Source organism: Furipterus horrens, unplaced genomic scaffold (genome assembly GCF_987537825.1).
Source record: "Furipterus horrens unplaced genomic scaffold, mFurHor1.1.pri manual_scaffold_1, whole genome shotgun sequence".
NCBI lineage: Eukaryota > Metazoa > Chordata > Mammalia > Chiroptera > Furipteridae > Furipterus > Furipterus horrens.
Window position 1 is genome coordinate 112,664,486 of NW_028327171.1, and position 16,114 is coordinate 112,680,599.

Below are 16,114 nucleotides of genomic sequence, written 5' to 3' on the forward strand. Positions count from 1 at the left end.
CCCCACCATGTTTTTACACTTTTAGCATATATGTATATATACATAACTCACACAGTCTTTTATTGTGGTTTTAAAATAGCATGTATGTGATGTACTCTTATGCATTCCTTTGCAATTTGCCTTTTTCTCCTTAACATTGCTTTCAGGATTTATCTTGGTTGGTATGAATTGCATACCTCATTCATTTTAATTAAGAAGTAATTAATTACTGGTTTGGCTCAGTGGATTGAGCGTCGGCCTGCGAGCTAAGTGTCGCTGGTTCGATCTTCCAGTCAGGGCACATCAGAGAAGGAAAACTCTGACTCCAAAAAACCTCCGCTGCCTTGCGGCATACCTCTTCAGGGGAAAGGCTAAGGGAGTAAACCCCGACAGAAAATCCGGAGCCGGAGTCCCTAAGGCGGTTTGACATTGTAGTCAACACCAGCAACTCCTGCGGCGCACCTGAAGCCAAGCTGTATTGACTCCGTCTTTCCCTTGGACCCTTCAGCTGCGAAGAGAGGGGGGGGTCTGCTGCATGGGCAACAGCAGACCCTCCATATCACCCTGCCCAGGCTCTGTAGCTTCAGCTCCACTGGAGAGGACACTCCAGTGTCATCGCAAGATGTCGATTCAACACGGGAGGAGACAGATACCGTGTCACTCCCGAGTTGGACTGCACAGCCATTCTCGGCGGTGCAGATAGACTCTTAAGAAGCTACACCATCGTCTCTCGAGACGGACGGCTGCCGACGACGACGATTCTTGTGTATGACTCTACCACCTCTTATTTAATCTTTACTGTAATCTTGTGAGGTAGATATCATTAATCCCATTTTATAGATGAAACACTGAAGTACAGAGAGTTTAAGTAACTTTACCTAGGTAACATAGTTTCTAAAAGATAGAATGAGAACTTGTGCAGGGCCTCTAATTTCTAATCATATGTTCTTTCCACTATATCATTCAACTGTTTAATAGATATTTACTGGACACCACCTATGTGCCAGGCACTGTTTTAGGTCCTGGGTATCTAAGCAGTGACTAAGACAGGATCCTGTGCTCAAGGAGCTTATATATATATATATATATATATATATATATATATATATATATATTTTACCTTTGTTTGGCGGCCGCTCGGGCTCCCTCGCTGAGGGGAGGGGGGCGACAGAAAATCCTCCGGGATGGGAGTCCAGGGCCACGTCGCGCTGGCCTCCAGAGGACGCGGCCACAGACCCTCTGCGGCTCCCTCCGGGCAAAGGTCCAGGTGGTGGCCGTGGCGGCGGCAAGCTAAGCTCAGGAGTCTCCTCTGCTCCGGCGCCCGAGCTCCTCCAAGGATCTTATATTTTAATGGAGGACACAGTCAATAAAATAGTATGCAATATATTATTTGGTTCTAAGTGCTATGAAGAAAAATAAAGCAGATGGAGGGGAAAACAGTGAGTGTGCTAGTCTACATGAGGCTCTCTGGTGGCATTTCAGCAAATATCTGAAGAGGAGGGATGAGAGAGGGGTGTTGAAGGTCAAGGCAAAGGGAGGGCAAATACAAAATCCCTGAAGCAGGAACATATATGGCTCTCATTCCACAACTTTATTTCTAATATACTTGATCAGCACTCATGTACCAAACAACAAATGTGTAAGAACGGAGTCACTCAGAAAGCCATCAAGAGGCAGCGAGCAGGAAAAAAGTTTATTGAGGAAATTAGCACGCAGGGAGGGAGCCGTGCTGCGAGTGGCTTCGACTCCGACTCCTAAGGAAGGCGGGGGTTGTTTTATAGAGGGAAGAAAAAAGGAACTATTGAATTTAAACATCGCCTGCTTATCTCAGCTGCTTATCGCAGCTGCAAGCATGACGGGCCCACGAAGGCAAAACGCCGCTGGGCTTGTCCGCGCGAACTCCCGGACCAAAATAACACTTTCTCCCAGGCAGCTGCACACAGGCGGGGAGGACGAGGGCATGGGAACCGAGGCTGTCAAAATGTAAGCGCGCTGCATGGCTTTGCCTGATTGAATGCATACTGTTGACATGTTAACAGCCTTTTATGGTGGCTATCTTTTGAATATAAACAAATTGGGTTGAGCTAGAAAAATGTCTACAGAATCCATTGATTCGCTTTAGACGCCCGTTAAGGTGTCAACACAGTACTGCGGTTGACTTGACTAGACATCTATAAATACAATTCAACCCCTTTTTTTAATATTAAAGGTTAGGAGACTCCTGATGGAAATCTAGGAAACTTCAAGTTGAAAAAATCTGCTGCAACACAAAGGGCAGGGAGGAGCTCTCGTTTTGCACGTGCCAGAAAGGCTGCCAAGAGAGTGGGAGGAACATGAGAAACCTAACAGCTGGGGTATAGTCTTGGACTTGACCCGCTGACCTAGCTCAGCTTTCACAGGAGGAATACGAAGAGTCCAGCCTGCTGGCCTCCAGGCCCCTTTCCTCTCCATCTGGGGCTCTCTTTTGCTGAGCCTCCCGGGGGGAGTAAGGAAGCAAGGCCTAAACCGACAGCCTCTCAGCGCCTCCCGCCAGTGCGCCCGCTCTACAGGCACGAACGGAAGCCTTTAGAGAGACCGGCGCGGAGCGCGTCCGCTGTTGACCCCGCCCGCGCCCAGGCGCCCGCGGAAATGAGGAGGGCCAGGCGCGCGGAACCCGCCGCTGCTTCCGGCAGGAGCATTGGGCCCCGCGAGGCTCCGTCGAGCGCTGAGCCTTCGCGTTAAGAAGTGGTTGTGGAGACGCCGCGAGCCCGCCTCCGAGTCGTGGACGAGCGCCGCGCCTCCTCAGCATGGGGGAACCCGGCCTGGAGCTGGCGTCCATGATCCCCGCCTTGCGGGAGCTGGGCAGGTAGGCCGGCAGTAAGTCCTGGGCCCACGCTGTCTCCTCGCGCTCTCTCCCCGCCCGGCCACGCCTGCCAGCCCGCTGCCCTCAGGCCCGGCCGTGGCTCCTCCGTACGGGTGCTCTGGGGCTGACTAGCGCTTCTCCCGAGATGCGGGAACCGCCGCAGGAGGCTGGCCTCCGCGCCGCGGGACAGTATCCGCACGCGGGGTGGCCTTCTCGTCCCTTTCCGGTCACGGCGCTGCGCTATTTTCTTTGCTTACACGAGGGACTTGATTCTTGGACTTACCCAGTTTTAATATTTATGATCACCCATGCAGAAATTGGGTTTTTAGCTCCACGTTTTGACTCAGAACTCCCCATGATTCTGAGCAAGGAAGGCTAGTTGCTAGAAAAGTCAGTTTGTCTCCTTCCAAGTGAGACCGCAGGCCATTCTGACACTCGGACCCCTTTCGTATTGATCATCCAGTCCCAGTCCATTATTGTAGTCAGAAAGCCTAGGGGACTGCCACAGAGTCCACAGAATGCACAGACGGTTGCCAAAGCTTGGGGACAATTTAATATTGTTTCAGTTGCACAAGCAAACGCACGAGTGTTGGTGGCTGCCTTCCCCACGAGCTCGCCGCCTTTCCGCAGCTAGCCCCCCAGTCAGCCCCCGCCTCCCCCCCCAGCCTGGCGCATGCGCCGGAAGGCAGGGCTCCGCCCGTGTGGGTGCTCCTCTTTTTGGTGTAACCCACTGCGAACAAGAAATAATTGGCTGATATCGCTCCTGCACTTAAACTATCAATTGGGATAATTGCTGCTTCCCAATTTCTTAAACTATTTGAAGGTTTAGCACACCAAGTCAAAACTGACATTAAGCCAATGGAATATTTAATATCCTTTTTATTTTTATTTTTGGTGCAGTTGTGTTCATTTTTACTTGTTAGCCACACAAGGACATTTGATCTTCCTCAGTTATATAATGAGTATTAATGAGGGGACCATGCTTGTCTTAACTAAATCATCCTATTTTTGTGCATGTGAATTTTTTCACTTTGCATGAGTACTGCAAGCAAAATATCTACCTTTCTAAAAGAAGATGAATACACTTTAGGAAATTGATGTACAGATTTCATCTTTTAGGTTCAATGTAAAGCTCAGTATGTTTTGCTTTAATGTAGATTAGCTTATTAATACTTCTCTTTCCTCTTCTCTCTTCCTCTATGAGACTTGTTAGTAAATGTAATAGTATATTTATTTACAGTATCTTTCATCAACAGTTACCTTTCATTTCATTCATTTGTAGCGATTCTGAAAGAATGAGTAGAAAAACTGACCCACAGAACATTGTCTAGTAGTTTGTAATTGTCATGACTTTTTCATGCAACTATTTCATTCAAGCTTATTTGGTCTCACAGTATCTCCATGGTATAGAATATGGCAAATATTATCGCTGTTAAGAAATGGACTCACAAAAGTTAAACTAAAGGCAAAATGATAGTAATAGTGAGAGCCATCTCAGATTCAAGTCTTCAAGGCCTTTCATTCCGCTTGTTTTTCTTTATTTGAGTCTGGCAATTAGACTTCTTAAGAAAGTGAGATGTCACAGTTCTATTGTGTGGGCTCATCTTCCTCTGTCTCTCAGGTATACATTTTGTTCCACTGTTTTATGTGTTAGCACTCCCTTCTCTGCATGGTCTTTCTGTGTGATTGCATCCATACTCCTCCCTTCAACTGCTTTTTGATGACTTCAGATGTGTTTTGCCAAACCACATCTATCTCCACTAGAACTGTATGTACAACTGTATGTAGTCAGTTTTACCTGGGTATCCTATGTAAAGTTAAGACTTAAGGTATTCAGTATAGATTCTCCTCATATGCCAACCTCCCGAAGCCTTTTTTTTTTTTTTTTTAAATTTTTTCTCATTCACTGAAATAGGGATATTTCAGTAAATAGTACCATGTTCACTCAATTTTTCCAAACCAGAAGTTTAGGAATCAGCCTTCACTCTCTATGTGCTTTTGGGTTACAACCTTGGTTCTCTTTTCATCTTCACTCTCTTCCTGAGTAACTATCTATTCCCATGGCTTTATATAAAAAATTTGTATGTCCAGCCCAGAGATATAAGCTAGGTTGTCTAGTCAACACCTACTCCCAGAAATGAAAATTAACATCCAAAGCATATCTCCTGATTTATACTGTTCCCTTATCCCAGGTTATTGTAAATGTACCAACCAAAAGCCTAGGAGTTATCCTTAATCCTTTCCCTTATCCTTAATAATTGATTCTTTTCTTTATCCCTAATAATCTATCAGCAAGTCTTGTCCTTTAAAATACTTTTCTTATCTCCACTGCTACCACCATAATTTTTTAATGATTTTTTAAGTATATTTTGATTATGTTGTTACAGTAGTCCCAATTTCTTTTCCCCTTGCTCTCCTCTTCCCAGTACCTGCCTTCTCTCCAGCAATCCCACCCCCTTAGTTCATGTCCATGGGTCCTGCGTATAAGTTCTTTGCCTTCAGCCTTTCCTATATTATTCTTAACTTCCCCCTGTCTATTTTGTACCAACCAAATATGCTTCTTAGTCCCTGCATCATTTCCCCATTTCTCCCCCTCTGTCTTTCCAGCTGATAACCCTCCAAATGATCCCCGTACTGCTTATCCTGTTCCTATTCTGGTTTGCTTAGTTGGGTTTTGTTTTTATTTTTTAGATTCAGTTGTTGATAGTTGTGAGTTTGTTGTCATTTTAGTGTTCATAGTTTTGATCTTTTTCTTAAGTCCCTTTGACATTTCATATAGTAATGGCTTGGTGATGATGAACTCCTTTAGCTTTGCCTTTTTTGGGAAGCACTTCATCTGCTCTTCCATTCTAAATGATAGCCTTGCTGGATAGAGTAATCCTGGTTGCAGGTTGCCTTTCATCACATTGAATACTGCTTGCCAGCCCCTTCCTGCCTGCAAAGTGTCCTCTGAGAAATCAGCTGATAGTCCTATAGGCACCACCCTGTAGGCAACTCTCCACCTCTCTCTTGCTGCCCCCAGGACTCTCTTTATCTTCCACCTTTGGCATCTCAGTCATGATGCATCCTGGTGTGGTCCCCTCTGGGTCCATCTTGCCTGGGACCCGCCGTGCTTCCCGCACCTGTATGTATGTCCATCTCCTTCGCCAAATTTGGTAAGTTTTCCTCACTTTTTTCAATTCTTGCTTCCTCATTCTGCACTGGTTGACTGTTTTTTCTTCCTTATTTTCCAAATCATTGATTTGAACCCTGGTTTCCTTCCCTTCCCCATTGGTTTTATGTGGATTTTCCTTCATTTCACTTAGCATAGCCTTCACTTCTTCTCTTATGCGTTTGCCATACTCAAGCATATCTATCAAGCCTGTGAGTATCTTTATCACTAGTGTTTTGAATTCTCCGTCTGTTAGGCTGGCCATCTCCTTGTCACTTAGTTCTCCCACTGGAGCCTTGATCTCTTTCCCCTTTTGGGCCATAGTTTTCTGTCTCCTCATTCTGACAGGCTCCTGTGTTTGTTTGCCTCTGCGTCCCAGGTAGAGCTGTCAGTCCTGTTACGTTGTAAGGGACGGAGCCTTAGGGATTCGTCAGTATAGGGTGACCTGTTTCACCCCGTTTTGGCGCTGTATGTGGGGGAGGGTTCTGAGAGGGAACAATGCCTCCTGCCCAGCACTCGCCCCTTTCCAAGACACCTCTCCCACTTCCGCACCAGGCTGGCGCGCCTCTAGCTGCTGCCCCGGCCATCGTTCCCAGAGTGGGTGGGTCTGCAGACGTTCTAGGACCATGGGGGCTCTTTAAACAAGCGGATTCTGCTGAGAGACTGGCAGTTTCTGCCTCCACCCCAACCCCCACTGGTCTGCACAGTCAGAAGCAATAAGGCTTGATTTTCCCTGGTGCTGGGACCCTGAGCTGTGGGGTCGGGTGAGGAGCTGGGAATGCTCCCCAGGTGTCCCTCCTGACGAAAACGTGTGACTGCGCTTTTGCCAGCCTGCCGCTGCTGCCACTTCTGCTGCCACCACACCGCGTCCTCCCTACCCTGGCTCTGCCCCTCCTACCTGTCTGGATGAGTATTTCTTTATATCTTTGTTTTCTGGACTTCCATGCAGTTTGATTTGCTGGTTGTCTCTAGTTTTGAGGTAGTTGTATTCCTTCTTAGTTGTGGAGGGAGACGCAGCGTGTCTGTCTATGCCTCCATCCTGGCTGGAAGTCCGGATTTTATTTTAAGTGCAGTGTGAAAGCATTAGAATGGTTCAAACAGGGAAAGAACACAATTGAATTCATATTTTAAAAACGTATTTAACCTTCTCTTGTTTACTTAAAACCCTTCAATGTTTCATTGCCTTCCATATAAAATCCAAATTCCATAGTTCACCCTTTGATCTTATCTTGTCCTCTAATTATTGCCCCTCTTTAGCCATGTAGAGCCTCTCGAGTTTTTATAATAGCCTATGTTCTTATTCCTGAGCCTCTGTTTCCTCCACTTGGAATCCCCTTCTTTCCCTTATTTTACCTGCCTAGCCTCTTAGGGACTCAGCTTTTTGTATCACCTCCTCCAGGGTATGTTGACTTTTATAGACCCTTCTCAAGGCTGAGAGTCCCTTTTGTGTTCTATCTTAGCTCTATTAAGACTTAACCGTACTGTGTTAAAATGATTTGTTCTTTAACTTACAAATTCTTTTAGGGCAGATGAACAGTATCTTGGTTATCCTGGTAGTTAATGCTTGCCCCAAAGGGAGTGCTTGTGTTGACTAAATATATCAGAGCTTCATGTGATACTAAAGTTTCACTCAAGTATTTTATGTGTGTGTGTGTATGTGTATATATATATTTCCCCATAACAAATTAACTTTTTATTTGCCTGTATTCCTTTCTAGTGCTTGTCCAAATGCATGTAGGATCTTTGCCCAGTAGTGCCCCTTGTACAGACCTAATCCTGCATTCTGCCCTTTTTGGTTCTCATCTTTCCATAAGCATTTTTCCATGTTATACAGTCATCATCTTTCTCTTTTAAATTGTTGCATACTGTTCCAAATAGTGAATAACAATTATTACCCTCATATAAGTCACTTAAGTGGTCCCCTATTTTCCAAATAATGATTTAGTGCATGCTTTTATAGATTTAGCATCTTACTTCATTTGAGTTATTTCCTCAGATTGATTCCCAAGAATGAGATCGCTAGGTCAAAGGGCACAAATACTTTAATAATTCTTGTTGTGAATTGTAATATTGTTTAACAAAGAGTTTTTCTTTTTTTATTTTCTTGGTCAAAAAAATAACTTATCTCTTATCCAACAATATAGAAGAAAGAAAAATTCTACTACCCAGAAATTGCCATTAATAACATTTGAATAACCATCCCTCCAGACATCTCTTGATACATAGATAGATGTAGAAATACAAATAATTTTTTACAAAAGGGATCATATTCATATGCCAGTTTTGCAACCAGTTTTTTTGTTTGTTCTTTTGTTTTGTTGTTGTTGTACTCAACAACATGTCCTGGACTTTTCTAATTGGTTCTGCCAGCACCACTGCCTATGTGGTAGCATAACATAGTACATACAATAATAACTATAAGACAGGCATGTGCCAGGAATGTTATCTGCATTAGCTCAGTCAAGCTCCATAGCCACCCAGTGAGATAAGTTCTATTATTATGCCCATTTTGCAAATGAGGAATTAATTGACTGTTCAGGGTCACATAGCTAGGAAGTGGTGCGTCTGGCGCTCAACTTGGATTTTCTGGGGCTCCAAAACAAATATTTATACAAATAATACACAAATACATTTTTGTTGTAAAAACTTATAATATAAATGCAAACAATACCATAACATAGAAGGTAAAGTGTGAAAGTTCCCTTAGCACTTCCACAGAGGTTTGATGCATGTATCAATTAAGTTTAGGTTTAACTGCATATAAAAAAATCAAGGTAACATAAGCTTAAAGTAATAATTTTATTTATTGTGTTGGCCAAAAAGTTTTTTTTTTGTAAAAAGACACATTTTTCATTTTCACTTTATTGATTTGGATATTTTGAATATGTTGGCTATCTCCTGCATGAAATAACATTGATTGTTCTCAGTGTCTTGATTTGTTTGCTATCAACTTCAACTGGTGTACCCGTCTGTGGAACATCATTCAGCGAGAAATCTCCAGTATGAACATCACAAACCACTTTTGACATGTTCGATGAGTCACAGCACCTTCTCTGTACACTGCACAAATCTTTCTTTTTTTTCGTTTTTACCTTTCTTGAAATAATAAAGCATAATATGCCAAAAATGTTGTCTATTTTCTCCCATTTTCAATATTAAAATGGCTACACAAAAATGCACCAATTTTTAAAAAATTATTTATTTATTTTTAGAAAGAGGGGAAGGGAGAAAGAGTGGGAGAGAAACATCGATGTAGAAGAGAAACAATTGGCTGCTTCTCACAGCCCCCCAACTGGGGATCTGGCCTACAGCCCAGGCATGTGCCTTGACTGGCAATCAAACCAGCGACATTTTGGTTTGCAGGCCGGCATTCAATCCACTGAGCCACACCAGCCAGGGCAAAAAAAAAATTTACCAAGTTTGATCAGTTTTTTAAAAATGTGTGCTGATATAACATGTTACAATACAACCCAACAAAATAGTTTGCTATGAAGTTAAAGAGAACTTCTTGCCCAACCTAATATTTTTCTTCCACATAAAAAAAGTCTGGACAAAGCATTTCAGAACTAGCATGGTGGACCCATGCTCATTGGTTATAAAGAACCCAGGCTTCTGTCTTTATGTTCTGTGTCTACAGTTTATAGCTTCCATCCCTTAGGTCTCCATCTGGTCTGATACTGTCCCTAGAGCTCCAGTCATTATGTCTGCATTCCAGGCAATAAAGAGAAAGGCTGGGGGGTGGGGGGGCAACAGTATGTTTTTTTCCAGGTGAATCAGCCCCATCTAAAGAGCTTCCTGAAAAGTCCCTTACACCATGACATCAGCTTACATCTTATTGGCCACCATTATCCATAAGGATGGCTGGGAAGTGTAATTCTTATTTTTTAATATTTATTTAATCGTATTTTATTTTTCAATTACAGTTGACATACATTATTATATTAGTTTTGGGTGTACAGTGCTGTGACATTACGTAACTTACTAAGTGATCATCTCAATAACTCTTGAACCAACCTGACACCGTACTTAGTTACTAGAATATTATTGACTATATGGCAGAGCCATCTAGAAACCATGAAAACATTATCTATGATTCTGTTTCTGTTCTGCTTGTATGTTTGTTTATTTATTTTTTAGAATCAGGTGTTGATAGATATGTATTTATTGCCATTTTATTGTTCATATTTTTTATATTATTTTTCTTTTTTTTTTTTTTTGTTTTTTTTTTTAATTTTTTTATTTTGGTTTTTCAGTTACAGTTGTCCCCTTTTCCCCCAATTTCTCTCCCCCACCCAACCCACCCACTCTCCCACAATCATATCCCTCCCCGTATTTTTCTTAAAGACAGTCCTTTAACATTTCATATAATACTGGTTTGTAGTGATGAACTCCTTTTTTTGTTTGTTTGGGAAGCTTTTTATCCCTCCTACGATTCTAAATTGTAGCTTTGCTGGATAGATTAATCTTGGTTGTAGGTCCTTACTTTTCTTCACTTTGAATATTTCTTGCCGATCCCTTCTGGCTTGCAAAGTTTCTTTTGAGAAATCAGCTGATAGTCTTATGGGAACTCCTTTGTAGGTAACTCTTCTTTTCTCTTGCTGTTTTTAAGATTCTCTCTTTGTCTTTAATCTTTTGCATTTTAATTACGATGTGTCTTGGGGTGGGCTTCTTTGGGTTCATATTGTTTGGGGCTCTCCGTGCTTCCTGGACTTGTGTGTCTATTTCTGTTACCAAGTTAGGGAACTTTTCTGTCATTTTTTTCAGATAGGTTTTCAGTTTCTTGCTCTGTTTTTTTCTGGCACTTCCATGATGCAAATGTTGGTACACTTGAGGTTGTCCCAGAGGCTTCTTACACTGTTCCAAATCACTGATTTGATATTTGGCTTCATCTACTCTACTCTTGATTCCCTATAAATCATTCTTCATTTCAGTTAGTGTATCCTTCATTTCTGACTGCTCTGTTTTTATGCTGTTGAGGTTTTTACTAAGTTTATTCAGCATTCTTATAATCAGTGTTTTGAACTCTGCATCTAGTGGATTTCTGGTTTCCATTTTGTTTAGTTCTATTTCTGGAGTTTTGTTCTGTTCTTTCATTTGAGACATGTTTCTTTGTTTCCTCATTTTTTCAGCCTCCTGTGGTTTGTTTTCATATATTAGGTAGAGCTGGTATATCTCCCAGGCTTGGTAGAGTGGTCTAATGTACTAGGTGTTCTGTAGGTTCAGTGGTATAGCCTCCCCTGATCACCCACATTGGGCACTGTAGGTGAACCCCCCGTGTGGGCTGTGCACATCTGCTTCTTGTAGTTGAGCCTTGATTGCTGTTGGCACATCAATGGGAGGGATTTATCCCAAGTCCAATCAGCAGCAAGGACTGGCTGTGACCACTGACCACTGGCTTCTGACCATTGTAGTGGATTGGCTGTGCAGGGGCTCACCCCACAGAGCAGGACTTACTTCAGTGGGGCTCTGGTGCCCACTGGGTCCACCCCTTGAATATATCGCTTATGGAAGTGGTTGGATGGTGGAGATTTGGCATGGTCAGAAGCTTTCCGCCAGCTCTGAGACCTCCCAGGAGGTTCAGGCCAAGGTTAGCCGCTGCCTGTGTTTTTCCCAGGGCTACCTGGCATGAGCTACAAAGTGATCTGCAGATAGCTGCTACTTATGTTGGGCTTGGAGGTGCCCAGGTATGGCCAAACTGTGAAAGAAGTCTGGCTGCCACCAGTGCTGGGCCTGGTCCCTCTTAATGAGAGGTACAGGGCTCTCTGAGACCAGATGATGCCTATTTGAGAGATTTGAAGAAAATCTGGAGCATGAACCAAGACAGGCCATTCCTATGGAAAAGCCACTGGAAACAGCTTGGATAGGCCCAAAAGCTGAATGGGGCAAGGCCTCAGGGAAACACCAGGGTGGGATGAACAGTGTGAGCCAGGTTGATCGAAACTTAGCTATGGACCCCACATGCTGGCTCTATAGGATGAGGGCTCATCAAAGAAACAATGACCTCTGCCAGCACTTCTGTCTGGGAGAGAGCTGTGGCTCCCTTAGCTCTTGCCTGATGCTCGACAGTTCAGTTCCTACCCAAATGTCCCTGGTGCCCTTCAAGCTGCTGCCCTGGTGCTGGAGCTCAGAAGGAGTGAGTCTGAGTAAGTCCATGTGTAGGTCTTTTAAGAGGAACTGCCTCGGACTTCAGCAGCTTCTGCTTTATTTAGCCTTGATCTCTGCTGGATTTTACAGCCAGAATTTTGGGGACATTTGTTGTAATTTTGATGTGGTTGTAGGAGGAGGCAAGTACTGCATTTACCTATGCTACCATCTTGACAGTATATTTTTGAAAAAGTATACCCTTTTAGTTCAATTCCAAGGTAGAGGTTGCAACATAAGAAATGTTCATTCTCCCATGATTTTCTTTATTTTGATAGTACAGCTAATGAATAATTAATTCACCTTGTTTAAAAGCTGATTTTTAAAAATAACACAAATATCACATGAATCTGTCATCCTTATACAGAATTAAGCTTTATGGGAAACTGACCACCAACCACTATCCTAGTTCCTCTCCCCATATACCTTCTCATTCTTATTTTTAAATTACACTTGGTTTATGACAAAATATTATGACTTCATCTAAACCAATTTATGTTATCTTGTAATTTTAGATTTAAATTTTTTTGTTATAGTTAAATCTGTAATGTTCTATAATACAGTAGGTACTAGCCAAAAGTGGCCATTGAGCACTTCACATGTGTCTAGTATAAAGTGAGTTACACTATAAATGTAGGATACCTACTGAGTTTCAAAGACATAGCACCCCCCAAAATGTAAAATATCTCATTAATTTGCATATTGATTACATGTTTAAATAATATTTTGGATATATTGTTACCATTAAAGTTGCCTGTTTCCTTTAACGTTTCTTAATGTGGCTACTAGAAAATTTATGATTACACATGTGACTTGCATTTTATATCTGTTGGCCAATGCTGGTTTAAATAATAAGATATATAGCACCATGTTTTTTCAGTTTCATGTACCTACTTGTTCTTTGATTCTATCATATATGCCTAGGGTTTATATTTTTTGTAAATATTTGTTAATTTTAATAATTTAGTAGTTTTGTTGTTGTTGTTAAGCAAGACATATTTCTAGGTGCTGCAAGGGATACATGAAGAAATAAAATGGTCTCCTATGGTCTGGTAGCAGGGAATAGACAAATACTCCACAGGTCCAAAAGGTTATACATTAAGGATTAAGGCACCACATGATTCAGAAAAATTCTTATAAACCATTCATTCATTCAAGCACTAAACCCCATGGATCCTGTATGTAATCACTCAGGATTGAACTTTGTCAAATCAAGAAAATAATCAGTTTTTTTTTTCTTTTAGCATTCCTTGAAATAATAACTGGGAAAATATGTACATTTTATAGTGATATAGAAGTTATACATTGTTATTTATATGAAATATGTAAACAGTCAGCTTACTTTATCCTCAAATGTTCTATCAGTAGGAGTGGTAGACTGAGTTAATTATTATTATTATTATTACTATTTTATATTATTGTTTTTCAATTACAGTTGTCCCATTTTCCCCCCATTGCTGCCCCCCACCCAGCCCACCCCTTATCCCACAGTCATATCCCTCCCCGTTGCCCATGTTTATGAGTCATTTATACATGTTCTTTGACTAGACCCTTTCCTTACTTATCCCCCCCCTCTTCTTCCTCCCTCCCCCTGATAACTATTATTCTGTCCTTGTTCTGTTTTGTTCATTTGTTTGTGTTGTTCCTGAGTCTCCTGTATCAGGTGATAGCATAAGGTATTTTTCTTTTCATTGCCTGGCTTATGTCGCTAAGCATAATTCTCTCTAGTTGCATCCATGTTGTCACAAATGGCAGGAGTTCCTTCTTTCTCTCTGCTGCATAGAACTCCATTGTGTAAATGTACCACAGTTTTTTAATCCACTCATCTATGGACGGGCACTTAGTCTGTTTCCAGCACTTAGCTATTGTAAATAGTGCTGCTATAAACATAGGGTTGCACAAGTTCTTTTGAATTGGTGTTTCAGGATTCTTTGGGTATAATCCTAGCAGTGGAATTGCTGGTTCAAAAGGCAGTTCCTTTAGTTTTTTTGAGGTACTTCCTACTGTTTTCCATAGTGGCTGCACCAGTCTGCATTCCTACCAACAGTGCACTAGGGTTCCCGTTTCTCCACATCCTCGCCAGCACTTGTTAGTTGATTTGTTGATGATGGCCATTCTGACAGGTGTAAAGTTTTTTCTCGTGGTTTTAATTTGCATCTCTCTGATGGTTAGTGATGTTGAGCATTCTTTCATGTGTCTATGGACCCTCTGTGTATCTTCCTTGGAGAAGTGTTTGTTCAGGTCTTTTGCCCATTTTTAAATTGGGCTGTCTGTCTTCTTGGTGTTGAGATGTGTTAAGTTCTTTATATATATAGGGGATCAATCCCTTGTTTGAGGTATCATTGGCAAATATGTTTTCCCATGTGGTTGGTTTCCTTTTCATCTTGCTGATGTTTTCTTTTGCTGAGCAGAAACTCTTTAGTTTGATGTAGTCCCATTTGTTTATTCTTTCCTTTATTTCCCTTGCCTTAGGAGATGTATCGGTGAAAATATTGCTACGTGGGATATCTGAAATGTTCCTGCCTATGTTTTCCTGTAGGACTTTTATGGCATCACGGCTTACATTTAAATCTTTGATCCATCTTGAGTTTACTCTGGTGTGTGGTATAAGTTGGTGGTCTAGTTTCATTTTTTTGCACACCCCTATCCAGTTCTCCCAGCACCGTTTGTTGAAGAGGCTCTTCTCACTCCATTTTATGTTCCTTCCCCCTTGGGTTTATTTCTGGGCTCTCTATTCTGTTTCATTGATCTATATGTCTGTTCTTATGCCAGTACCAGAGTGTTTTGATCACAGTGGCTTTGTAGTATAGTTTGATTTCTGGTATTGTGATTCCCACTGCTGTGTTCTTCTATCTCAAGATTGCTTTGGCTATTCTGGGTCTTTTTTGGTTCCATATAAATTTTTGAAGTATTTGTTCTAGGTCTGTGAAATATGTCACTGGTATTTTAATAGGGATTGCATTGAATCTGTAAATTTCTTTAGGTAGCATGAACATTTTAATGATGTTGATTCTTCCCATCTATGAACATGGTATTTGCTTCCATTTATTTGAATCTTCCTTAATTTCTTTCTTCAGTATTATGTATTTTTCCAAGTCCAGGTCTTTTATCTCTTTGGTTAAGTTTATTCCTAGGTACTTTATTTTTTTTGTTGCTATAGTAAATGGGATTCTTTTTTAGGTTCTATCTCTGATATTTTATTGTTGGTGTACAGAAATGCCTTAGATTTCTGTATATTGACTTTGTACCCTGCTATTTTGCCAAATTTGCTTATAATGTCGAGTAGTTTTTTTAGTGGAGTCTATAGAGTTTTCTATGTATACTATCATGTCATCTGCAGATAATGACAGTTACTTCTTCTTTCCCAATTTGGATGCCTTTTATTTCTTTTACTTGTCTGATTGCTGTGGCCAGAACTTCCAACACTATGTTGAATAGGAGTTGAGAGAGTGGACATCCTTGTCTTGTTCCTGATCTCAGGGGGAATGCTTTCAGTTTTTGCCCATTGAGTATGATATTGGCTTCAGGCTTCTCATATATAGCCTTAATTATGTTGAGGTATGCTCCCTCTATTCCCATTTTGCTGAGTGTTCTCATCATAAATGGTTCTTGTACTTTATCAAATGCTTTTTCTGCATCTATTGATATGATCATGTGATTTTTGTCTTTCATTTTGTTTGTGTGGTGTATTATATTTATTGATTTGCGAATATTAAACCATCCTTGCATCCCTGGAATGAATCCCACTTGATCGTGGTGTATGATCTTTCTAATGTGTTGCTGGATCCTGTTTGCCAATATTTTGTTGAGGGTTTTAGCATCTATGTGCATCAGCGATATTAGCCTGTAGTTTTCTTTCTTTGTTGTGTCTTGACCTGGTTTTGGAATTAGGGTAATACTGGCTTCATAGAAAGAGTCTGGGAGTCTTCCCTCTTCTTGGATTTTTTGGAATAGTTTGAGAAGGTAGTAGTTAGTTCTTCCCTAAATGTTTTGTAAAATTC

At 41.5% G+C, this 16,114-nt stretch overlaps 1 protein-coding gene across 1 annotated transcript in view; it reads left to right on the forward strand.

Moving 5' to 3' along the window:
* The first annotated feature begins 2,664 nt into the window (after window positions 1-2,664).
* ATR (ATR checkpoint kinase) overlaps window positions 2,665-16,114 on the forward strand; it is a 181,805-nt gene continuing 168,355 nt past the window's right edge. The window contains exon 1 of the mRNA XM_090278685.1: window positions 2,665-2,824. Coding sequence (XP_090134811.1) covers window positions 2,766-2,824 — 59 coding nt within the window. The 5' untranslated portion in view covers window positions 2,665-2,765. The remainder of the gene's footprint in view (window positions 2,825-16,114) is intronic.